The 24,921-nt window shown below is 52.9% G+C and overlaps 9 protein-coding genes across 9 annotated transcripts; 4 read left to right on the top strand and 5 right to left on the bottom strand.

Moving 5' to 3' along the window:
• Nucleotides 1-211: 211 nt before the first annotated feature.
• On the bottom strand, nt 212-1,530 carry AA0111_g1624 (putative mitochondrial transport protein; the record flags this gene model as incomplete). The annotated part of the gene is made up of 5 exons (XM_028647304.1): nt 212-360; nt 418-949; nt 1,004-1,098; nt 1,156-1,289; nt 1,427-1,530. 5 exons carry the CDS (start codon nt 1,528-1,530, stop codon nt 212-214), a joined length of 1,014 nt encoding a protein of 337 aa, XP_028510964.1.
• A 421-nt stretch (nt 1,531-1,951) lies between these two features.
• On the bottom strand, nt 1,952-4,621 carry AA0111_g1623 (hypothetical protein; the record flags this gene model as incomplete). The annotated part of the gene is made up of 2 exons (XM_028647303.1): nt 1,952-4,018; nt 4,073-4,621. 2 exons carry the CDS (start codon nt 4,619-4,621, stop codon nt 1,952-1,954), a joined length of 2,616 nt encoding a protein of 871 aa, XP_028510961.1.
• A 1,017-nt stretch (nt 4,622-5,638) lies between these two features.
• Nucleotides 5,639-7,668, top strand: AA0111_g1622 (hypothetical protein; the record flags this gene model as incomplete). Its single annotated transcript, XM_028647302.1, has 7 exons — nt 5,639-5,745; nt 5,848-6,289; nt 6,417-6,814; nt 6,984-7,284; nt 7,354-7,368; nt 7,416-7,478; nt 7,528-7,668. The coding sequence occupies 7 exons, from the start codon at nt 5,639-5,641 to the stop codon at nt 7,666-7,668; spliced, it is 1,467 nt and encodes a 488-aa protein (XP_028510962.1).
• Nucleotides 7,669-9,343: 1,675 nt separating this feature from the next.
• AA0111_g1621 (Glucan 1,3-beta-glucosidase) lies at nt 9,344-11,707 on the top strand (the record flags this gene model as incomplete). The annotated part of the gene is made up of 1 exon (XM_028647301.1): nt 9,344-11,707. One exon carries the CDS (start codon nt 9,344-9,346, stop codon nt 11,705-11,707), a length of 2,364 nt encoding a protein of 787 aa, XP_028510959.1.
• A 544-nt stretch (nt 11,708-12,251) lies between these two features.
• AA0111_g1620 (hypothetical protein) lies at nt 12,252-14,742 on the top strand (the record flags this gene model as incomplete). The annotated part of the gene is made up of 2 exons (XM_028647300.1): nt 12,252-12,794; nt 12,844-14,742. The coding sequence occupies 2 exons, from the start codon at nt 12,252-12,254 to the stop codon at nt 14,740-14,742; spliced, it is 2,442 nt and encodes an 813-aa protein (XP_028510960.1).
• A 541-nt stretch (nt 14,743-15,283) lies between these two features.
• Nucleotides 15,284-16,795, bottom strand: AA0111_g1619 (hypothetical protein; the record flags this gene model as incomplete). Its single annotated transcript, XM_028647298.1, has 5 exons — nt 15,284-15,944; nt 15,996-16,116; nt 16,172-16,436; nt 16,484-16,582; nt 16,634-16,795. The coding sequence occupies 5 exons, from the start codon at nt 16,793-16,795 to the stop codon at nt 15,284-15,286; spliced, it is 1,308 nt and encodes a 435-aa protein (XP_028510673.1).
• A 1,225-nt stretch (nt 16,796-18,020) lies between these two features.
• Nucleotides 18,021-19,430, top strand: AA0111_g1618 (hypothetical protein; the record flags this gene model as incomplete). The annotated part of the gene is made up of 1 exon (XM_028647297.1): nt 18,021-19,430. The coding sequence occupies one exon, from the start codon at nt 18,021-18,023 to the stop codon at nt 19,428-19,430; it is 1,410 nt and encodes a 469-aa protein (XP_028510672.1).
• A 414-nt stretch (nt 19,431-19,844) lies between these two features.
• Nucleotides 19,845-21,844, bottom strand: AA0111_g1617 (hypothetical protein; the record flags this gene model as incomplete). The annotated part of the gene is made up of 2 exons (XM_028647296.1): nt 19,845-21,023; nt 21,071-21,844. The coding sequence occupies 2 exons, from the start codon at nt 21,842-21,844 to the stop codon at nt 19,845-19,847; spliced, it is 1,953 nt and encodes a 650-aa protein (XP_028510680.1).
• An 872-nt stretch (nt 21,845-22,716) lies between these two features.
• On the bottom strand, nt 22,717-23,994 carry AA0111_g1616 (hypothetical protein; the record flags this gene model as incomplete). The annotated part of the gene is made up of 2 exons (XM_028647295.1): nt 22,717-23,835; nt 23,887-23,994. 2 exons carry the CDS (start codon nt 23,992-23,994, stop codon nt 22,717-22,719), a joined length of 1,227 nt encoding a protein of 408 aa, XP_028510679.1.
• Between the last annotated feature and the right edge of the window lie 927 nt (nt 23,995-24,921).

The raw sequence follows: 24,921 nt of genomic DNA, 5'->3' as shown, positions 1-24,921 counted from the left end.
GAGATCCTTTGGGTGCTCTAGCCAATCACATCGTCAGGACACCCGTCTTCGCCGCAATGCAGCAGCGCGACCATGTCCTCTACTTGCAACTTGCAGCCACGCTTCATGCTCTGCAGAATCATGCATGTGTCTTTTTGAGACTCACACTATATTCCAGTTGCCGCTGTCCCTATACACTAGCACCGTCAATGTTACCTATAGTACCGGTCCATCATATCCCACGGTTAAACTCCACCATTCCATCCTTGCCACCGCGCTCATGAAACTCGGGCTCAAGCGTCTTCGCACTAATAGCTTGACGTTGTGGGAACGCAGCGAGCGCAAGCGGTAGTGCGAAGATGGACGTCGTGAAAATAAGTCCTGATGCGTGTTAGCCAACCCTACCACCATCTCACAGATACTTGCACATTGACTCACCCAAGTTGACAGGAGTCACCATCCTAGGCCTCTGCTTAAGCCACTCGGTCTTCTGCAGCCTAACAAGAATCAGAGGAGGCAGCACCATGATCGGCGTTGCATTGAGCACACGACTCAGCGCTGTTTCTCCCACTGCCAATGTGGCCGCTTTCTTGCTCTTGCCCAATGGCTTGATCTCGAGATCGCCTGTATCCACTCGCTGTCGCTCAGCTTCTGATAGCGCGGGGTACACGTCGATGCCCTGCCTGATCTCCTCGCCGCGCATCAAGAACACATTGAGCGCACCCGCTGTTGCGACAGCCGCGAAAGGCACTAACCGACCCGCGATGACTTTTGCATTGGGCGAGAGACTCTTAAGGCGGGGCACCAGCGCGTTGAGACCGAGTGCGACACCGCAGGATGCGCTGACGGCCGTGAGGTATGACTGGACGATGGTTGAGGTAGAGAGCGGGACCGACTTATTCGCGTTGGAGAAGTTGATTCCGACGTTGACGGACTGGTTGGTGACTTGCCATCCTAGTGTTCCCGCCGTCTGTACACGATCAGTATTGTCGTCCCGTCTTAGCATAGAGCTTCTCCTACATACCCCAAGACCTGGTGTAAGCATCCCAGCCGTGACGACCAGATTGGTCAGAACAAAGCTCGACATGCGGAAAGGCAGAAAGACTGGCTGTCCCGTGTCTTGCACTTTTGTCAGCGTCCTTGCCCTTCATCGTGCCATTGCGCTGGTTGTAGTACCTGGATGTATGGTAGAGTCGATGATCTTCTTTGCGTTCCACAGCTCCGGTGTCATATCTGGGATCTTGCCCGTCTTGTACGCGGTGACGAGCTTCTTTGCATTTTCGAGGCTGGCTGACGAGGTGAGGAGGGTTCTGTTCGCGCGTTTGTCAGTTGTGATCTGGACTGACAATTGAGACGGAGAGAAGTGATTGAAAAGCCATGAGTCGTGGTACTCACCACACACCCAGCATCCGCAAGGAAACATCATATCCAGCGCGCAGTGTCTCACCTCGGATCCGATATATTTGCTGAGTGCTGCACGCGACCCCAGTATGTGCCCAGATCGTACTGCGAGACGGGCAAGTCGCGGTTTCCAGGTAACGAGGACGTCATCTTGACGAACAGGAGGATGCGAAAACCGCGGTCGAAGCAAACAAAGCCTCACTAGCCCGCAGAGTCGCAACGAGTTGTGGATGAGTCCTAGTGTGGGTAAACGCAAACAACGATATCGGCGATAATGCGGAGCGGGAACTAACGACAAGCGCGGTAGCGACAAGTTTAATAATATATCTGCCTTTCTAACTTCTATCAAGCTTCCAACCTCAGCCTTACTACAAAGCTGGTGCATCTCATGCTGTCAAAAATAAATGAATACTGTGCGCGTGCATGCAAATAACGCTCTAAGATGACTGGAAAGCCCCGCCAATGGCTGTCTCCAGCATATACCAAACATTAACGCGGTATGAACATTGTGAAAACAAGCGGTTTTATGCAACAAAATCAATTCCGTATCCCGTCGTCCATCCTCTATGGCTCATTTCTTCGACTTCTTCTTCGATTTGCCTTTTTCAGGCGTCGTTCCAAGTATGTCGTCAAATGTCTTGTTGGGATCGTGATTCGACGCGGGTCTCAGCGAGGGCGAGCCCATAGGCATTGGCGGGGCTACACCAGGAGGCAAAGGCAACGCTTCCAACCCGAGGTTCATGACACTCTCGCGCCGCCGGTCGGGGCTCTGAGATCGTCCACGGGCAGCGTTTGAAGGGTCCAGGAAGCCAGGTGGTGGGGCTAATGGCGAAGCTTCTGCATTCAGCTCCTGCATCGCGGCGTTGAGAATCGTATCGTTCGCTGCCCATTCTTGTGCCTTCTTCCAACAGTGAGATCGTCGGAAGGTGCCTTCAACGCCGTGTTCGACAACATCCGTTGGTAAGCTGACGACCTGTGCTCCTCCTGCTACACCAAACCATGTTCGAGATCGTGTTGTGTCCTCCCGAGCCCACGGTACACCGCTTCGAGGTACCTCGCACAGGAAGTATTCCACGCCCTCGGTAAACCGTACGCCGGGTGCATCAACGATCAACATGGGTAATGACTGGATGACGGCGTACAGGAATAGCCACTGTCCCGATCGCATATCCCACATGTCGTCCATATTCGAGCCCGTGGCTTGCTTGAACTCAAACTGGCGGAAAGCCTCCAAGAACGGTGTCTGCTGTTCGGCGTCTGCATTATGCGATTGCTTTAGCAGTTTTGCTATTTCGTCTTTGTGTAGCTTTTTCCCACGAGCTTTCGCATCCTTCTTCGCGTCGCCTGTCTTTGCGTTTTGCGAAATGGGATATAGTGGCAGGTCAAAAGGAATTGGTGGCGCGACTGGCGGCGTGCTACGGTCGTATTCGCTCAAAACCTTTCTCAGCGCACGTGCGACAATCGATTCGATATCGGTTCCCTCGTCTTCTGCGATAAAGCCGTCCGCAGTGCGATTTGTCAAGTTCTTCCTGTCCACAAGGAGGTCATACAAGTTGGACATGTCGTGGTAAATTTCCAATAGGACCAATCGGTTAAGCCCACTTGTGGTTAAGTTGTTCTTCTTCGACTTGGCCTTTGGCAGCCATGAACCGTACTTGTGCCGGTAGTAGTCCATAACAAAAGATTTGATCGTCATGAAGGCAGCCCTCCATTTTTTGAAGCTAATGACCTTGCCTTCGCTTGCCATGGCGCTGTTCATAATACCAGAGAAAATGTGCGGGAACTCAAAGTCCTTGAGCTTTCCATTGATGGTGGCTTCGCGATTATCCAGGTCCATAGCAGCACGGGCTAGTCGCGTAGCACTCTTGGGGCTAATCATGGCAAATTTGGGCGAGTCCAGCTCTTTGATGCTGTCGTACTTTCCAGCAGCGTGGACAAAGCCTTCCGTGTATAGCGACATGGACCGCAATTTTTCGCCTAATACAATGGCTTCTATCGTCTTCTCGCGGCTGTGACGGACGTCTGCCAGAGTCAATTCATCGACATAGCAGTCGAAGCTGGAAGCAGCAACTTCGCCAAAGGTAGATCCATCAACATTGGAGAAGGCATAGTGTGACAAAATGTCTCCTATCCGCAGGAATATGTCGAAGATGTCTGAATGACGCTCCGTAGCGACCAGCGACTGGCCAATGAGAAAGGCGAAAAAGTTGCGGTAGGTGACCAATGTGTCCGTGTCGCTTGCGTTTAGTCGCGGCTCGTGAGGCGTGATGTTTGAGTCTGAGCTCAGCGAGATCGGCATGTATAAATGCTTTTCTGTGTACTCATCATCGAGGGCGTCGCTTAGCGCTCTGGACCCCTTGGATATCGACTCATCCGAGCTTCCTATCTGGCTTTGGTCGGGGGATGCGGTCCGTGATTGTTCGCCAAAGGGTTCGCGAGACACGCGTCGCGACGTTCTTTCTGCCAGATCTAGCGGGGGCACGTTCCCATCGCTGTAGAGGCTGCCGTGTACGAGGCGGGTGAGCAGCTGTGATGCTGCGTATACGGAGGAGTCGATACGGAAGGAAGGGCCCTTGTCAGATGTGCGGGGAAAGAGGTAGACAAACGTGTCACCTGCATCGTCCCATAGTTCAGGTACCTTTCATCTCGTCAGCACACTCGGCACCATATTGTCAAGATCAAAGAGGACTACCTTTTCGCCGTTCAACAAGAAGGTCAGGTTGTATGGGACCTTGCCCTTGTGTCCGACTATCCACGCAAGCGGGCTGGCATTGCCGGACGATGTTCTGCTGTGCGAGCCATTGAGCCCCTCAATGCCACCTGGCGGGCCTCCAAAAAGACCGCTCTTCCTGCGCAGTTTCTTGAGTTTGCCTTCAGAACTTGGTTCTAAGCTCGGCGTTCCTGGTCGGCTGCTAGCGGGGGAGGATGCGCGCGAAGGGACCTCGAGCGGCGGCGGCGGCTCCAGCGGCTCAAGATCGGCAGGGTCGACCGGCTGGATGGTGGGATTGGAAAGAGACACTTGACGTGGAGATGCGGGTGCAGCTGGTGGAGGGTATTCGGGCGTGAGGTGTGACGCCGAGGAGAGGCGGTTGCGCACTTTGGTCAGGCGGCTGCTGGACTCTGACGAAGCAGGTGTTGGGCTCAACTTCGTATTCGTAGACCCTGATGACGGTTCCGACGACCCAGACGATCCGAACAAACTCGACAGCCGACGGCTCGACTTCTTCTTGTCTCCCAACATGGCGAAACGGTCTACTCTTGGTCTACGCGGCTCAAGAGGAGCGAGAGTTGGGGTATCGTAAAGCGCAAGAAAACACTATGCGCTCATTAACATAGGGTCGACAAAACACAGCGGATAGCAAACACGAGCACCACACATGCAGGGCCCCGGGCCGGTCAAGGTAGTATATAGTCAAAGGGAAACAGAAAAGCTTAGTGAAAGAACTAAGTGATCTATATTTGAGCTGTTGCAGATCCGGCAGTGTCGCAACCATGCTAGTGCACGAGTAACGTCAAAGGTTGGGTGGCCACAACGTGGGTCGATCAGTGTCAGCTGTGATTGGTTTTTCCCTTCAGTCTGGAGGCTATATTTCCAGCTGGGTACGCCCGACCGGCCACTCAGCGGCCTCTTGGATGTACAAAAGGACCCTTTGCCAGTGTTGGCTCACACCTGCGAGCACCTGCGCCTCGTACTGCGGGCAAGGCCCACCTCATCCACCGAATCGGACCCATGCTCAGCCGCGTCGTGTCAACTATTAGTTGTTTCGAGTCCTTCCCAGCCTTCAAGCATGCAGCCATCAATACAGATTCGTGTGACCCTTTGAACGGTGTGTATGTGTCTGTAGAGCTGCAGCTGACATACCGTGTTTTTTGTGACTATTTGCAACATCGGTGTTGACTATTGAAAGGCGCGGCGGCTTCAATCTTAAGCGAAGGGATGACGTACCATCCCTAATCGATAGCGTGCACCCGAGGCCTCGTGGCTGTCAAACACACGTGCAACGAGCCGCGCCTTAAGTGTGAGTAGGCGTGGGAATGACATACCGCATGCGTACTTCAAATTCCATCCAGATGCTGCCAACGCTCATCTCCGAACTTCGCATCTGATATAATCTCACGACCACCACGATATTGCTTGCCTGAGTCCACTCTGCTCCATACTTGCGCACCAGCCACTTCGGTTACGTAGCCGTGTTCTGAAGCCGCGTTATCCTCAATGCTGAACACGGCTTCATCAGCACTTGATACAGAATTCAATATGGGCGGCGGAGAAACTATCGCGGACCAAATACTTAAGACGTTCGCCCTACCGGACGTCGTCGGCTCAAAGACTAGCTCTAAGAAGCTGATCAATCTTCTAAGAGGGCACGTGCTCCTGCTTTTCATGCAAACTCGCATACCCTTTTGGGACATTACGCGGCCCAATAAGACGCATCGCAGCCCCGAGTGATCGCTGACAAGCAACAGATGGCCAAACGTGTCTTTATTGCCTACGCAATTGCTCGACAAAGCTGCCCATAATGTACTCCAGAAGAAGCCTATGGCGTATCCTGCCATGTGCTATGGACCCGATTCAGGTGATCCCAGGCTACGCAGCAACATTGCGCAATGGCTCACAAAGTTCTACAAGCCTGCGGACCCAGTATCTGAAGAACGCGTATGCATTTCCGGCGGGGCTTCTCAGAACCTGGCCTGCCTACTCCAAGACTTCACAGACCCTGTATATACAAGGAATGTTTGGATAGTGGCTCCGGCATATATGCTTGCGTTCCGTATATTCGAGGATGCTGGGTTCCACAAAAAACTCCGGGCCGTGCCCGAGGACGAAGAGGGTATTGACATGTCGTATCTGAGAAGTCAGATTAGGCAGAGTGAAGAGAGAGCAAAATCCGAAAACAACAATGAGCCGGTGAGTCGTTGCTGAAATGACGTTGAAGATTTATGCCGGAGTTGGAGTTTGTTGTAACCTTGCCTCAGAATTATGCTCCCTCAACAATGCGTTTATTTTTGCATAGCCTTACTGACAGCATGACCAGCAATTTAAACCTCCGAGGCCTTCGAACAAAATTTACAAACATGTCATCTATGCGGTGCCGGGGTTTTCCAATCCTAGTTCCAAGACCATGAGCCTAATGAGAAGAGAGGAGTTGGTACGTCTGGCGCGAGAGTATGACGCTCTTATCATTACAGACGATGTATATGACTTTCTGCAATGGCCATCAAGTCTCAGCCCAAGTACGCTTTCAATCGAGAAAGCTGGTTTGCCCCGTATCGTCGATATCGACCGGTATCTGGACGGCGGCGCCGAAAGACATGGCGCTGATGGGTTCGGCAATGCAGTTTCGAATGGATCATTTTCCAAGATCTTTGGCCCCGGGTTACGGACAGGCTGGTGCGAAGGAACGCCTAAGATGGCATACGGGGTATCGCAAACGTAAGCATGCCCTCTGACAAGCTCTTCGATTCTCACTCTTGCTGCGCGCCATCGCTCGTGCTAGATCTGAGGTACCCGAGATCGGTACCATGACGGCTAGATCGATGTCGACGGCCGACTCCACAGCCATGTCTCGCTCAAATAGGCAGTGACAGCTAACGTGTTCCAGAGGATCGAGCCGTTCAGGTGGAGCACCCAGCCAGCTGACAGCCTGCTTTGTGGCCGAGACACTGGAGACTGGAGAGCTCCAACGCTACGTGTACGACAGACTCCAGCCAGTATATGGTAACCGGTACCGCCGTATGGTGGAAGGAATTAACAAGCACCTCATTCCACTAGGCGTCAGCATTCCCCAAACCGATCGCGAGATTGTTGGTGGATATTTCATTTGGCTCACGTTACCTTCTCCACTGAAAGGTGCTGTGGTAGCACAACGCGCAAAGGAAGAGGAGAATTTGGTGGTCGCACAGGTGAGTACAAACCACGATTTACGTTCCAAAACCAGATGATGAGCACGGCTAAAGACGACGCTTGTACAGGGCGAAATGTTTGAGGTGAGTATACTTCTCCGCTATCGTGTGCTCACAGCTGACAGATGTAGGTACCCGGCGACACCGAACGTGAGGGCACGTCTTTCAGCAATGATATTAGAGTTTGTTTTGCGGTATGTACTACTATGTTGGACCTCCGAGCCGTCACTAACATGCTGCTAGTGGGAAGAGGAAGACATGCTTGCTGAAGGCATCGAACGACTCGCCACGATTATTAGCCGCATGCTAAATGAAGAGGCCAATGGAGGTCAGTCAACCCATCATATGGCTGCCCAAAAAGAAGACGCGAAGAACTTGTGGTGATTGAGAGGGGAGCAAGAAAGGCGAATGAAATGGACGATCGGGGAATCTAGGTAAATCGCAACCCATCAGCCACAATCTAGATCATGCGCAAACTCTCGCAGCAGCGCAAGGCAGTTGTTACATAGCACGGTCTGCACAATATCATTCGTCGAAGGTGCTATAATAGAGCCTTAGAGAGGTTGCGTTAAGCACAAGGGATCTGCAAGGCCAGCCTTCGGGTTTCATTAAAACATCCCCCATGCCCCACACCAGCACCCTGAACGAAATGAAAAGCAGTATACCCGGGGCCGGCGCGAAACACGGTGACCGTTGGACATGCAACCTAAGGCGGCGACTGGCACAGTAAAGCGTAGTTTCTGATGCTTGTGTACCTGCATAAGGAAGTTTCGGAGCACGTCACGTCGAAGGAAGCGATCAAGTTGGTGTTCGGCACGAGCTTGTTCTGTCCGCAAGGCTCGTGCAACGTTGCGCACAACGCTCAGCGAAGACGTGAAATGTTTCTCTTCTAAAAACATAGTGGAGGCAAGACGTGTGTCTACGATGCGGAAGACACATGCCGAGGCTGCATTGTACTCGACCACAACTTCGCCTGCATCGGCCCATGACTCTCAAGCGCCCTCTTGCATGGAGACCGGCGCATCGCAGTGTATCCACGATCTCCTGCCGGCCCGTCGCGTCGAATTGCACAGAGGTGCGCGTGGCGTTGAAGCGCTGGCAAATGCTTTTATCAACGCGTCGGGCGAGCGAGGGCCTGTCGATGCCCTGGCGTTTCAAAGCCGTCTCACTTCCGGCCGCCGGTTGTGGCGCGCCAGTCAGATCCTTGTTTCCCTTCCAGGAACAAACGCTCGCCTCGCAGCCTTTGGACTTCCTCAACCACTTACTGGCCATCGTCTCCCGCTTGTTTCACGCGGAGAAAGGGATTCAACGGGGACAGTCTTGTGGGCCTTCTTAGTGAAGACCCTAGGTAATTTTGGACCTACGCGACGGCGACAGGGTCGCATTCACGCAACCACTCCTCGGCACTTGTCTGCAGGCGTGAAATGCGGCTTGCGAACATGGCCGCAGGTGCTCGTCATGAGGCGAAAGAGAAGGATGAGCTTCGGAGTGAAGCGGGAAGTGCAGGTGTACACGATGAAGAGGCGGCAGAAGAGGGATGGTATCACAGCGAAGACGAGGATATAAAATGTCTACTAGATACCGGGGAACATGAATCGAGCACAGCACAGCGAACATCACACCCCGGCTACCCGAAACTTGAAACAAGGAGTTTCCAGAACTTTGATTGGCGCCACGAAACTATTGTAAGTTCCTTCCCGAATGAACTGCTATACTTATACAATGCGTGGCCCCCCCTCTTCACTTTTTCCCTTCACGCAGGTTTCCTGTCCTCTACTAGCACTCCACTGTGTGTCTTCAGTTCTTATTGTTCTCTGTCATTCATTTCTATTGTGCAGAAGTTTTCTTCTCACAACAATATTCCTACTTTCTACCACTTTCGTTGCCAGGCAACCTTACTGCTTTATCCACCACTTCGCAATCCTGCAAACTTTCCAACACAACGATCCAACAGCACTATCAACGTCTCTTGCAGGTCAACTGACGACGATACTTCCAGCCTTTGAGGTCAATCTTTCGACGTTTAACAACTCCGAACTTCAACGCACGCACTGCTATCATGGTTGCCTTTAGCGCTGGAGCGCTTCTATTGACGCTGCGCGTCCTCCTTTCCGCCACTCCCTCCACTGCTGTGCCTGTTGCGCAAGCACCAGCTCCATCATCAGCACCGGCAGCACCAGCACCAGCACCAGCAGCTGGTGCTTCCAGCTACTGGCTTGAGAAAATCGAGCGCCAGGGCCAGGCTCCTTTCAACCCCAACCCAGCATCTTACAAGGTCTTCCGTAACGTCAAGGAGCTCGGAGCCAAGGGTGACGGTTCTACCGATGACACTGAAATCATCAACAAGATCATCGCTGACGGCGATCGTTGCGGCGAGGGATGCGACTCTACCACCACAACACCCGCGCTCATCTACTTCCCTGCCGGCACTTACATGATCAGCAAGCCCATCATTCAATACTACTACACCCAGTTCGTCGGTGACCCATTGAACATGCCTATCCTCAAGGCCACTCCGGACTTCGAGGGTATGGGCTTGATCGATGCCGATCCCTATATCCCAGGTGGTGACGGTGCCAACTGGTACACGAACCAGAACAACTTCTACCGCCAAGTTCGCAACTTCGTCATTGACATCTCTGCCACCAAGGCTGCTGCAGGTATTCACTGGCAGGTATCCCAAGCAACAAGTCTCCAGAACATCGTTTTCGAGATGGCCAAGGGTGACGCTGGCAAGGACCAGAAGGGTATCTTCCAGGACAACGGCTCCGGTGGCTTCATGACCGACTTGACCTTCAACGGTGGTGCGATTGGTGCCTTTATGGGTTCTCAGCAGTTTACCATCCGCAACATGACCTTCAATGACTGTGGCACCGCTATCTTCCAGAACTGGAACTGGCTTTTCACATACAAGAGCATTTTCATCAACAACTGTCAAGTCGGTCTTGACATGGCCAACAGCCCCGCCAACCAGACTGTCGGCTCTGTTCTGTTACTGGACAGCAAGTTCACCAACACCCCCATCGGTATCAACTCGTCTTTCACCGAGAACAGCATTCCCACTACTGGTGGTACCCTCATCCTCGACAACTGCGACTTCACCGGCTCTGAGAAGGCCATTGTCGGTGCTGCTGGTAACACTATCCTCGAGGGTGGCAAGAAGGTCGAGACCTGGGCTCAGGGTAACGCTCTCGCTGCTGGAGCTACCCTAGGTCGTGTTCAAGGTGACGTCAACGGTGCACCCGCGAAGCCCCAGAGCCTCCAAGGCAACAATGGTTGGTTCGAGCGCAGCAAGCCCCAGTACGAGAATGTCGATGTCTCCAAGTTTGTCAGCCTGAAGTCCAAGGGCGCAGTGGGTGACGGTAAGACCGATGACACGGCTGCTATCCAAGCTGCTATCGATGGTCTTCAGGAGGGTCAGGTTCTCCACGTCGACCACGGTGCCTACCTCATCACTAAGACTGTTGTTATCCCCGCTGAGAAAAACGTCAAGATGGTTGGTGAAGTCTACAGCACTTTCTTCATCACAGGCGAGTTCTTCTCCAACATGGACGACCCCAAGCCTGGATTCCAAGTTGGTGCTAAGAGCGGTGACAAGGGTTCCTTTGAAGCCTCCGACCTCATCATCGGTACTCAAGGTCCTGCTCCCGGTGGTATCTTGATGGAATGGAACATCAACGCAGAGAGCGGTGCAGCCGGTCTTTGGGACGTCCACTTCCGTGTTGGCGGTTACGCCGGAACCAAGCTCCAGTCCTCCAACTGTAAGAAGAACCCCGATGCCACCCACGAGCCCAACCCAGAGTGCATTGGCTCCTTTATGCAGCTCCACATCACCAAGAACTCCAACGGTTACTTCGAGAACGTTTGGCTTTGGACCGCGGATCACGAGCTCGACCAGGACGACCACTCTCAAATTGACATCTACAACGGTCGCGGTATGCTTGTAGAATCCCAAGGTCCTGTCTGGATGTACGGCACTGCATCCGAGCACTCGCAAATGTCGCAGTACCAGTTCTCCGGCGCCAAGGACATCTTCTACGGGGCCATTCAAACCGAGACGCCTTACTACCAGCCCAACCCCACTGCTGCCGTTCCCTTCACCAAGAACGACAAGTTCTTCGACCCGGACATGAGCCAAGCCAAGGCTGCCTGGGCTGTGCGTGTCACCGATGGTAGCGAGAGCATCTGGAGCTACGGCGCGGGTACCTACTCCTTCTTCCAGAACTACGACCAGGACTGTGTCGTTGGCCAGAACTGCCAGCAAGACATGAACGAGGTTGCCAATTCGACAAACATCAACTGGTTTGGTCTATCGACCAAGGCTTCGGTCAATATGATCACTATGGGTGGACAGGGTGTTGCCAAGGATGAGGACAACCGTTCCAACTTCTGTGCTACCCTTGCTATCTTCGCTCAGGCGTAGGTGCTGTACAGTCCTTTCCGACACGCAGCGCGGACTCCTTGATGGAAGTTCCTCGCTATAGACCTCTTCACTTCTTTCCCCTTCTTTACGGGGCCTGTTTTACGAACATGTATACCCATTTGTTTTTCTTGTTCTGTCTTTGTCCCACAAAAAAGGCGGAATGCCACACTCGCTTAGCAATTACGTTGCGATGAAGTCGAGAGCATAAATATACCCCTGGGCAGGATTGAGGAGTTTGGGCCGGATCCTTTTTTTTCTTCTTAAGCAGATAGATAACATGAATTTGATATCTCATGATTCCACAAAACTCCTTTCTGCTTGCTTGTGACGGGTGTCCTAGAGGTCTCTGCAATAAATCTTAATGAGGTACACATAGCTAGATATTGACGGTCGTAACGAGGGCATCGAGGCTCTCGCCAAAACTCACCTCCCCGCGTGCACGTCCTCGGGAAAAACTTCCCCGCGCAGAATCTCGTAGCTCGAGTGTCTGCGAAACTTGACTTCCTCACACAACCTCATCACCACAATTTTCTCTTGCGCAGACATGTCTGAACGATTGGACGAGTCTACGCGACCCGCGAAACGCGCGCGACTCGACGAAAATACCGACATATCCCTCCCCACAACCTCTCCTGCACCAGCTCAGACAGCTGCAATACTTTCAGCGCCGGCGTCGGTTGACACGGATCTGGAGCGCGAAGTACGCGCCGGTATAACCGAATATGTCTGCCCGAACAACTTGGGTTTCACGGGTATCTTGAAGCAGAGATATACGGATTTCTTAGTCAATGAGATCGCGCTCGATGGGCAGGTGCTGCATTTGAAGAGCACCGAGGTGGAAGAGAAGAAGAAGCCTGTGAAAGAGAATGTCCCGGCGGTCGAAGGTACAGGCGAACACAAGTCAGAGAGCACAATAGCGACCGACGACAAGATCGATGCTGTTATGCAGGATGTGGGAGTCGCTGGTGAGACAACCCTCGCAGTACCGGAACCAGCAAAGGTTGAGGATGCGCCGAAAGAATCTGAGAACGATGGGGAGCAGATCATTGGTAAACCAGCAGCAGCCAAGGAAGAGCAAGAAGAAGAGGTGTGTGACTTGTAGGCGTATACACTGCGCAGATGCTGATACCGTCTAGTTACCGGAAGACGATCGCAACATTCTACATTCGATATTCGGCGAACAGACTACCGACGACATCGTCAAACTTGTCCGACAAGTACGGAAACGCGAATCGAAAAAAGCAAAGGACTTCAAAGCAGTCATATCATCGCCCATAACGGACAAGGACAAGCGCACACAGGCTCACCAGAGCTTGCGTCGCATTTTCCCCAACTTGCTCGAGAGTGCTATGGAGGAGAACCAATGCATACGCATCAAGGCAACTCCCCCAGCGGAGCGCAAAAAGAAGAAGGGCAAGGGTGGTGGTGGGGATCGACAAGACCAGGGACGGCGACGAGGAGGTCAGGATTGGGAGGAGCTTGGTGGTGAATACCTGCACTTCAACCTGTACAAGGAAAACAAGGACACAATGGAGGTTGTTGGCTTCCTAGGAAGTAAGCTCAACTGTGGTGCCAAGGGTTTCGGCTTTGCAGGCACAAAAGATAGACGAGCATGCACTGTTCAGAGGGTCTGTGTCAGGCGCCAAACAGCGCAGCGCATGCAAGCCTTCAACAAGACGCTGTTCAATGCTGCTGTAGGAGACTTTGAGTACCGCCACAACGACTTGAAGCTTGGAGACCTGATGGGCAACGAGTTCACCATCACGCTCCGAGACTGCCACTTCCAGAGCGAAGAAGGATTAGACTTTGTTCAAAGACGGCAACTCGCCAACGACGTGGTCAGCAAGGCAATTAGTGACTTTTCCGAGAAAGGTTTCATTAACTACTACGGTCTCCAACGCTTCGGTTCCTTCGCCGCAAGCACCGATGCCATTGGCCGCAAGATGCTGCAAGACGATCTAAAAGGCGCCGTCGAAGACCTTCTTGCGTATAGCGAAACCGCTCTCGCTGCCGCAAATAACGAAGCCACCGCTGTCCAGGTTTCCCAAGACGATCGCAACCGTGCGCAAGCCCTCCACATCTGGAAAACGAAAGGCAGCGGTGCCGAAGCCCTCGAATTCTTGCCCCGCAAGTTTACAGCAGAGCGAAATATAATCCAACATCTCGGGTCCCGAAACAGCAAATCCGGTCGCTACGACCGCAAAACAGACTGGCAAGGCGCGCTCATGACAATTCCTCGTACACTGCGTCTCATGTACGTTCACGCGTACCAGTCTCTCGTTTGGAACACCGTTGCGGGAAAACGTTGGGCTGAACACGGCGACAAGGTTGTTGAGGGAGACCTTGTTCTTGTAAACGAACACCGCGATAAAGAAGAAAACGCCCCATCCAAGACGACGACATCAACACACGACCAGGACGGCGAACCCATCATAAACCCCTCCGGCACCGACTCCTCTCTCGCTCCCGAAGCAGATTTCGAGCGTGCCCGTTCCCTCTCCGCATCCGAAGCCGCGTCGGGAAAATACAGTATCTGGGATATTGTCCTCCCACAACCGGGTTTCGATGTCGAGTACCCGAGAAATTCAATTGGAGAGTTTTACAAGGAGTTCATGGGTAGTGAGAAGGGCGGAGGACTTGATCCCATGGATATGCGGAGGACTTGGAGGGAGGTTAGTTTGAGTGGGGGTTACAGGAAGTTTTTGGCTAGGCCGCTGCAGCCTCTCACTTTTGAGGTGCATGAGTATAAGAAGGTGGATGAGCAGTTTGTTGAGACAGACATGCAGAGGCTGGGTCGGGAGAGGGACGTAGGCCACAAGGCTCAAGAGAAAGAGGACGAGAAGAAGGGAGAGAATGCTGATGCGCAAATGGAAGAAGGGGAGGAGAAAGAAGAGACCAAAGAAGAAGAGGATAAGATTGCGGTTGTACTGAAGCTGCAGTTGGCGAGCAGTCAGTACGCTACTATGGCGCTGAGGGAACTGATGAAGGCTGGCGGTGTCAAGGCATACCAGCCTGCCTTTATGGGTGGCAGATGATAAATGCTCCAAGTATTCGATAAGGAGGCATGGCGGACGAAAGAACATCACATTCAGGAAATTCGTGGCATTTATGTTAGATGTATTGGAAGGATATCAGTATGACTATGTGTGACAGTGTCACCGCGCACTTCGTCGACGGATGACATTCTGACTGTTTGTCGGCTATGGTTTCACTGAATAACATGGCCTCTTTATATCGACCCCAGGAGTCTTCTCTCTTTGCTCTTCTTCACTCCAACTCCGATCCCAATAGTCTCGCAAGCCTTGAAGGACTTTGGCGTCCTCATACTGTTCGGACCCAATAGACAGGTGTCATTCGGGCAAAGGTTATGTAGGCATGATCAGTGACCATAGGTAGGCGTCGCCTTCCTTGACCAGGATGGTGCTCTATTTGAGCCACATTCCGATAACGACACGGTAATGGCTCCGACGTTTGCACATTGCTTATTGGTCGTTGTGTTGGTCGAGGCGATGCACGCGTGAGTTGTACTACTTATGTAGAGTGTATGTGTGTTCAGTCCCGTTCAGAACTTATCGTTCATACAACATCGTCCGCTTCTTTGAATCGAACAGGAAGAACAGGTGTCGACTTAGGTCTACCAGGTACACTCTCTTCACTTATGTCCCTCTGGTGCAGTGTCAAGCTGACACGCGCCGGTTGTTGCAACCCCTGCTCCTTCTCTTTCTCCCATAGAGGCATGTCGGTAGCGTCGGATTCGGTGCGGCTCAGGATAGGGTCGGTGCTCATCCGACCTCTGATTCCCATTTCGGATGCGAAAGGGGTGATTGCGCTGTCCGGTCGTGCAATGGACTCGGTGTATGAAGGCTTGGTAACCAAATGTGGTAATGAGGCTTTGCGCTCGTTACTGAAAAAGCTCTGGTCAATCTCGGAAAGCGCAACATCTCGTCGCGACAATCGTGACACAGAATGTGCTTTTGAATGCTCGTTGTTCGATCGGTGGGCCGATCGCAAACTTCTTGATATGTGATGTGCGGCACTGGACACAGCGCTCGATTCGCGTGCTTGACGTAGCGCGCCTTTCATGAGTGGACGAAGTGTGGCGAGACAACCGGCGATTATACATGCACCTGCTTCGATAGTGCTCCAGATGGAGATGTTGACGACGCTCCAAAAAAAGTCGTCGGTCTGAACTAGGCCTTCTATATAACGGAAGCGTATTCCAGAACAGATGCAGCCGCTGCTGTGTGTTAGGGGGGTCAATCGATGGGGATACTGGAAGGAGACTTACGTAGCTGCTAGGCAGAGAACAAAACCGACAGAGATCTTGGATCTCTTGTCCATATTGGCATGCCAGAGAATGGGGATGGGCAGCAACAGAAAGACAAAGTCGGTGAAAGTACTAAAAGCGGCTGTGATGCGTACTGTGAGCGAATGTATAGACAAGCGATTCACAATACTACATACCTTGCTGATAGGCCATGAACAAGTCAAGCTCCCGCGACGCACAATTATTCATAAGCTGGTTCATTACGTACTGGTCCAGACTGGGTCCACATCTAAAAAAGCAATAGAAGAAGGCAGATGCCGATGAGACGATGTTGACGCCGACTGTAACGTAGATAAAGATAAGGTGGCAGCGCTTGACGATGATGCGGATGAAAAAGATGGCAAGAGATATCTTGACTATCATGATGGTGATGATGTAGCAAGCCTCGCTAGCAACCACCCACTATGATGGTGAGCATGATGATACAAGATGATGGCCAGAATGAGTACCTTTGTCAACACCTGCAACCGGTCCACGCTTGTGACATGGGTGCCTCCACCATTGCACGCAATGTACAAAGTCGATCCACAGTATACGGTGAATGTCATCTACCAGTGTTAGCTGAAGGTTTTTCTTGGTGAAACTGACCAGTAGCTTACGCCAGCAAGGATCATAACGCTATCGTCCCAGCCAAAGTTCGAGATAACATAGGTGCGAGTCCATATCCTGAGCAAGATGAAGAACCAAGCCAAGGCTAGAAAAGCGATGGTAATTCGTAGTTGCTGCTCGGTAGATTGCGCCAGATCAGTCGCACTGTGCATCATGATCAAGGAAGCTAGGATGGACCTGATCTCGCACGATGTGACAGCGGCCTTGGAAAGAAAGACACAGTCGAAATGGTACGGATTTCCTCAAGACGAATGAGTGAGGAATGATTGTGGCGGCAAAATAAGTGGTTTGAGGACTACATATCCTCTGTAGCTGACTAGGGTATTTGATGTGATACCACGTCTTGCTGCAAGCCACGTTCGAAGCAATGGTACGGAGATGTATGAGACCGATCTAGAATGCCGTTTTGCTCAAAGATAGCACTGTGGGTGTGTAATCCTTCAAGAGAAAAAGAAACAACCAAGAAGACCTGGGACCTGCATTTGTGGGAACGAACCGGCTTAACATACAGCATCATTATGTTGAGCGACTTTGGTTGACTATCATTGTAGTACATGCAGGGCGGCCCATCCAGGTCGTCGTCTCCTATTAGACTGTCAATGGCGGCCTTCTCCGCCCTTAAGCATGCTTTGGAGATGTATCGAAAACTCTAATTCGCCGGCTGGGGCGAATCCGATGCTCACTGGTGTTGTCGCTTATAGGGCCGCGCTGCGGGGGACGTTTGCTAGCGTGCCGCGGATCTTGGGCTCCGCTCCGGGGCCTTCTCCGATGATCTTACGTTCATCTCATCTTGCATGGCAATGTATGCATGTCAATGAATATGCGCGGATGCGAAACGATTGATAGCGGGGAGTGTGGGTGGTGGGGGAGGGTTACAGATAGCGCCAGGTACACAATGCGCGTAGACGAAAGGGGAAGTGAAGCAATTTCCCCGACGCTTGGGCCTCTAGGTTCCGAACTTCATCGCAAACACGACCCTGGCACAAAGTAGCAAGCACAAACGGCGACCGAAAAAGGAACCACACCTTCATCATAGGAGCTGAGTCTCGACGTTGCTGTCTTGTGCGACGCACACCAACAGTTTCGTCATCGCGACGCGCATTCGTATCCGGGTACCTGATCAACACCCATCCGCACAGTGTACCACATTCGGACAATCAGCTAGTGGCGCCACGATCCCTTAAACACCAGAGCTGGCTTAGACAAACCATAATCGGTCTCCTTGGGTAAAAGATTGCCTATTGCGTCTTACGCCCAACTCAGCCACTCTGTCGTACCTGCTTACAGGGCCACGGTTACCACGGGCCCTAGCCATCTCGAATCTTGCATCTCCGGGTCTCGTGACATCGACTTGCGATCAAGTCACAAAAAGCAATTATGCCACCCTCACTTCGTCGCCGAGGTGGCCGGGTCCAGCAGCAACATCACATGCCCCCACCTTCACCCCCAGAAGCAGATGACACGGATAGCGATGTGGAACTGGACGGCCACCGCCAAGAAGAAGAAGACCAAGATCTCGATGGTAACGATGATGACGAAACACTCGGCGACGACCTAGCAGGGCTCGCAGGTGAAGAGGAAGACGAAGAGGAGGAAGGCGACGAAGAACTAGATGACGAAGAGGGTGATGGTTTTGGTTCGCCAAACCACGCCGGCGACACTCCATTACCCAATCTCGATCCTCCACCACCATACCTCCGGGAAATATCTACCTTGGCTTCCTGGACCGTTTCGTCTTCTAAACCGGGTTGTTCGATACCTCAGCTTCGGCATCCAAATACGAATCTATTTTGGCAATCCGATGGTCCGCAGCCACACTACCTCAATATACACTTCTTCAAGCTCGTTCGTATAGTTGGTCTTAGACTGTACCTAGACTTTGAACAAGATGAGAGCTATACGCCGACTAAGATCATTTTCTTAGCAGGCAGCGGTTTGAACGATCTCCAGGAGTGGGGCGAAATGAGATTGGAGAGCCCGAGAGGATGGATATGGGCGGACTTTTCCGGTGTAGGAGATCCGGATAGCGACGATGATGGAGATGACGACGAAGAAAATAATGAAGGAGGCACTACTACAGGTCACCGACCACAACGTCTCCTGACGGAAGCCTACACTCTAAACGGAACGAGAAGGAGTGGAAACGACGCTGCATCTTCTGATTCTGAAAATGCGGCGCCGACTCAAGAGGCTGATGTCACGGACCTGGATCTGGAGACGCCGATTCATCAACAACAGCAGCAGCAGCATACACCGTTTCCTCCTTATCCCGCCACTACACACGGCCATCCACAAATAACACCCCAAACTGTTCCACCATCTCACAACCACAACCTCCGTCATTACAATCACACCGTCACACCAATTCAACATCAACCATCAACACCTTCGCTCCCCCAAACCATATCGCGTCCCCACCCCAGAGCGCCTTTCGCATCTCTCTCCCCTAACCCCCAACCTCGCCCCATCCCGTCTTCCACCCAATCAACCCCTAAGTTGCCAGTTTTGCGCGCTCATCTCGTGCAGATCAAGATATTAGAGAATCATCAGAACGGTAAGGATACGCATTTAAGGGGCTTGCAGATATTCGCTAGGAACGACGACGATGGGTATAAAGCAGGAGGACATGGTGCGGGCAGTAATGTCACGAAGGGAGTCACGAGTGGAGCACAAGGAATGGAGCTGTTGAAGAGGGAAAAGAAAGAAAAGAAAAGGAGAGAGGAAGTGTTGGAGTTGGGTGGTGGCATCATGGGTATGGGTTTGGGGAGTGAGGGGGTTCTTCGTTAGTATTGAGTCGTCCAATCAGCTACTCTGGAGCAAAATGGAAGAGAAACACAGGGTCAACATGGCGGTATGCATGTAAGCGGCACCATCAATCATAATGCTCACAATGGAGGATGTGAAAATCTTGAAATATCGTGATGAATAAATTAAACATCCTAGCTGCGCCATCCACCCAAGCCTTCCTTCCTTCCTTTCCATTCGTCATCCTTTACCTCATGGGATATATCCTTCTGACTTTTAGTGTGTCCTGATACATTTTCCTCCAAGCAGACTCGCGCCCGGATATCTCGAGATTCTATACAGAGCGCCTAAGGAAATGTGTTCGAACCCTAAATTGGAGAGGTGCGGCCGAAAACGGCGCACCACTGATCATCTGTTGCTTATTTGCTGATTACCGCCCCAGAGAAACTTCTTTATCTAGAAAAGACCCTTGCCATCCTTCTTGCCAAGGGTGTTCTTGAGGTCCTTTGGCTCAGGCTCCTGCTCAGGCTTAGCCACCTGTTCGTCGGTCTGACCGTTCTTGCTATTCTTCTTGTTCTGCTTGCGAGGCAGCTTGCTAGGGCTGCGATTCCGGTCGGCGTTCTCCTTGGCCTTCTCTGCCTCCTTAATGTCCTCCTCGTTATCTTCGTAAGCCTGCTCGACCTTTTCACCTGCAGCCTCGGCCTTGCCAACCAGCTCCTTGGCAATCTGCCTAGCCTTCTTGCTTGTAGCATCGGCACCCTCGTCGAGTTCCTGGAGCTTTTGGCTGACGCGGCGGTTGATGTTCTCGAGGAACTTTTGGTTGGCCGGGCTCATGCTACCCTTTCGCTCGTCCTTGATGTGGCCGTTGGTGGGCTTCCTTCCGCGAACAGCGTCCCTAGCTCTGTTCACACCCGAGGAGATGGCGTCTTCAGCGGACTTGTCAAGGGAGTCGAGCTCGCGCTCCACGCTGCGGCTGGCGTCACCAGCTGCGTCGGAGATTGTGCGAGGCTTGAAGTCCTTCTTGGCGTTAGGCGAGGAGCGGCGCAGGTATGATTTGAAGAAGAAGCGCATGAAGAGGATGGTGAGCGGTGCGAGGTAGATCAGATTGACGTAGATGGCGAAAGCTTGGCCGGAGGTGTCGACGCAAGGAACGGTCTGGTACTCAGTGCGGTAGAAGGTCTTCTCGACTGTCTCGTGAGGGTGGAAGAAGTCATGGACCGCGTTGTGGGTAGGAACAGGCTCTCCAGCAATGACTTGCTGCTGCTGCTGCTGCTGGCGAACCGGAATAGGCTGACCAGGGACGGGGATGTTCTCAGCGAGACCTTCGTCACCAGCTGCGCGGTAAATTAGCTTCCTGAGGAAGGCTACAGCAACACCGGTCGCGGTGGGGAGGGCTTCAGCAACCGATTCAGTAGCAGAGGCAACTGCGGATGAGACGGAGGACGAGACGACCTTGGGAGCAACCTTCTCAGCGACCTTGTATGCGACCGAAACGGGGACGGTGTAGGAGACGAAGAGGTGGATGGCGGCGAAAGCGGATCCAACAAGGAATTGGGTGATTTGAAGCGTGGTAAGGGTTCGCTTGACGACGTTGGGGACGCGGTAGCCGAGGGCTGAGACGGTGTAGTAGGTGTACTGAATTCGTTAGTTAAAATCCGGTAGATTGGAGAATGACTACTTACCATCATGGCGTGGATGCCGGAGTTGACCAGGGCGAACATCCAAATGGGAGGTGACATGAAGCGCATACCAGCCCACATGGACAACATAGCACCGGCGTGGTGGTACTTCTGGAGAGTGGTGCTGCGCTTGCCCTTGGCCAGAATGATAGCCGTGTCAAGGACCTCATAGAACTTGGAGAGGTAGAACCACCAGCCCCAGAAAGCAAGACCCTCGTTCCAGATTCTGCCAACATCCGTCTGGTCTGGCAGGCCACTAGGGCCTACAAGAACATTAGAGTTGAGGCTGCTCCAGACATCGTTGGTGTTGTTGTAGGTGACAGCGTCGCCGAGTCCGCGGGGACCGTGGATCTTGCAAAGTGCGTCAATGGTACCGACAACGGCGTTGGGCTCGCTGTAGTGGGGGAAAGAGTGCTTGAGGCAGCGGATCATGGCAACGCAAGTAATGGCCGAGTAGACAGCCAGGAAGACATTGTGGAAGATGACAAAGGCGTAGAATGGGCGGGTTTTGGCGATCCTCCACGGCTTGTTACCGTGTTGGCGGTTGTACCAGTTGACATAGGTGACGGTGACGAAGTAGACGGAGGCAATGGTCAGGGGCACCTTGTACGACAACGCGCCCTGGTAGATGTCTTCGGGGATCGGGAAAGGGTTCGCAAACGTCGACTCGCCAGTCCATGGGGGAGGAATGGGCAAGGGAGCGGCATCGGGAGGGAACTGCAGAACAGCCCTCGACGGCCAGTCGCCGGGGTGGAGAGAGGGGCCTGCACCAGACATGGTAGATGTTCAGGTGGTCGCGAAGATGCGCGGTTGTTGGCAGCACTCGGTCGAGGGTGGGTGCTGTTCGCGAGGCAGGCGCAATCGAGGTGCGGCGGAGTGAAAGGGTCCGGGGACCGCTGGGCTTTTTTCTGTGGTTCCGTGAGGTCAATGCCCAGCCGTTATGCCGCACTCGATAGCAAAAATCGGCCCTCGGATTTCTGGGCGTTCCTGTCGTCGGCGCAAATCTTGGACAGCTGTGTTGTTGTCGCTGGCCAGGCACGCGATGCACAGTCTGACTACACAAATTTGTCGGCGCACGAACCCAGGGCAAGGCGGACAAGTTATATTTGCAGAACAAGAGCACAGATATGCTCGGAGCGAGGACAAATTCAGCAGAGGTGCGTCGGACAAGGAGCTAGAAGCAGCAGGCAAAGGCTCTAGACAGTCCTTCTTGGTTATGATGAGGATTGCTAGCGTTGTGATGCAACCGGGTGGACTTTTTGGACGAATGACATCGCAACCAGCTGCCGAGGCGAATTGCTACAAACTCCCACTGGACAACGAGATCCTCGTGGATATCATCTAAAGAATACAGACTCTCGCAAGTCTAACGCCATCGAGTATCGCAGTAGACACGTCCCGTCTTTTCTACAAAAGACCCGTCTTTGCGCAGTGTTGGCGAGGTAGTCGAAAGCAAGCACGCAAAATTTTGCAGGGATAAGTGAACCTGTTGGGGGTCCATTCCCGCATCTGGCAAGGTGACGTGGGTGCCCGAACAGCCACATCTGGGGAACAGGTTTAGCAGGCTAGGAATACGACGACGCTGTTGCTGGTAGTAATAGTAGTTACTGGATTTGAATTATATACAAGACTACAATGCAGAGAGCTACTCAAAACTTGGGCTTGCTACTCAGAGGAATCGGCGGAGGCTCAGCCGAACCTTCACTTAGTTCCTTCCTCTTTGGTGGAGGTGGAGGTGGTGCTTTCTTCCCAAGGCCTCCCGTCTGCGATGGGCCTTGCGATGGGGCTGGCGACGCGCTTGACGACGCCAGGCCGTTCACTCTACCAGCAATCCCATACTTTTGGTTGAGTGAGTTGGCGGACTTCCACCCAGACGCGACTTGATCCCCGTGCCGCTGCTGGAAATTGCTGGCAGTCGATGCCGCTCCTTTCAAGTCTGAAGCCGACACTTTTGAAGGGTCGTCACGCAGGTTGCTGGCAGTCTTAAGCGCTGCCTGCTTGTCTGCCCACGATGTGCCCGTGGTTGGCGGGGGTGCTGGTGACTTTGGCCCAGACATTCTTGCGAATCTACTCTGTAACTCGTTCATCTGTGAGCCATGCCCTGCTGCAGCTGGAGGTTGTGTGGCAGTGTCCGAGCTTGGGGCTCGTCGAGGAGGAACAGGTGGAGATGGGTTCGCGCGAGGTGGTACTGGAGGAGAAGCCGTTCGACCAATGCCGAAGCCTGAGACAGATACGCCTGCCTGCCCCAGACGACCCAGAGCGCCTTGGTTCAGGATTCCCTGCTCAGGTGCCGCTTCTCGTGTTGCCTCATTGTAGGTCGGTGGAGGAGCGGGCGCGAATTCATTAGGGTTCGAGTTTTGACGTGGCGGTAGTGGAGGACGAGGAGGTAGGCTGGGCTTGGGCTTTGTAGGAGCGCCGGTAGTCGTTGGCGAAGCGGCGCCTGGTCGGAAAGCTGGAGGCTTGGGTAGATGTGCCGTGCTCAACCCCGTCGTGTCAGGTCTGTAGGGCCCTGGAGGCGGCCTGTTCGCTTCCTCTTCTGCTCTCCTCCTTGCTTCTTCCTTCTCCTGCAGCCTTTGCTTTGCCGATGCAGCAGGTGCAGACGACGGTCCTGTCGAAGCGGATGCTGCCGAACCGCCGTTGTAGTCTAGTCGCTTGGGCGGCGGAGCAAATTGTGAGGGGTCTTTCAAGGACGATAGTGGCGTTGACTGGTGTTCGCGGGCCGCCTCTGCATGGGGGTCTTTACCTTGGGCTTTTCCAACCCATCCTTTCTATCCCTAGTTAATCGACGGGTTCATGCAGGCAAGGACAAGCTTACATACAACTTGCCCGAGCTTCGAGTCGCTCTGTCCACCTCCACTGCTCCCGCTGTTAGTGCGATTCTTTTCGGGATGCCAGCCTCCTTTGGTGATGCCCTTGAATTTGTCCATGTCCGTGTTAGCGGAAGAGTCTGGGGTTAGGCGTCGTGAATGTGCCAGCAGACAGTGGAGCCAACGCGTGCGGGCCGATGAGATCATCAGCCAAGCGCGTCTCTAGCACATGTCAGGTCCAGTCGGCACTTCGGGCGGACTAATGCGTCTGGCTGACATCCTGGAGAAGAGCTCATACTGAACGTTGAATAGGTATCTTGGCCATTGTGGACGATGAGTCCGAGATGTGAGGTTTAACGTCTGTGCAATTCATGTTGAGTTGTAGAGAGGTTCAAGGCCGCCAGTCAGCAGCCGCCATACCTCTCTTGCGATACTCCAAGAGACACATACATACACCCGGACTTTAAGAATCTCCCGCACTGCAGCTGCAATGCATGTCTCAGTTCCATGTTTCAGCTCTCGTTAGCTGCATTTTGAGTAAGTTTTTGTGATAATACCATTCCCAAACGGTACATACTTGCAACTTCCAAGGCGAACAACTGCAGCTATAGCCTGTCACAGTCAGCCGTATTGATCCGGGCCTACTCCCCCGCCCAATCACTCCCCACAACAAAGACTTTCTCAAGAGATCTACATATCCAGCAAGTCGGATGGGCCGGCTGTTGTTTGTGAACATGTTTTGTTTGTTGACAGACATTCCATCGTAGAGAACACGAGAGTCACCAGGTCACGATATCAGCATTCCGCACAACGACAGACAAACGCTGTAAGAGTGAGCTCAGCACGCAGACACGGTTCCCCCATACTAAGCTTTGTTAGATCGACGGCTAGGACAGCTGGCCAAGCCTAAAAATACTATCAACCCGAGCAGGTGGGGTTTGTTCGTCTTATAGGCGTCGAGGCTGAGTCCGTCTCTCCAATGCCATCCCAGTATGTAACCAACCGCGCCGATTATTCCCAGCCGGCACTTCGGACTTACATTCTGTT

This window comes from Alternaria arborescens (genome assembly GCF_004154835.1).
Source record: "Alternaria arborescens strain FERA 675 chromosome Unknown contig_3, whole genome shotgun sequence".
In the NCBI taxonomy this organism is placed as follows: domain Eukaryota; kingdom Fungi; phylum Ascomycota; class Dothideomycetes; order Pleosporales; family Pleosporaceae; genus Alternaria; species Alternaria arborescens.
This window is presented reverse-complemented; position numbering and strand designations above follow the sequence as displayed.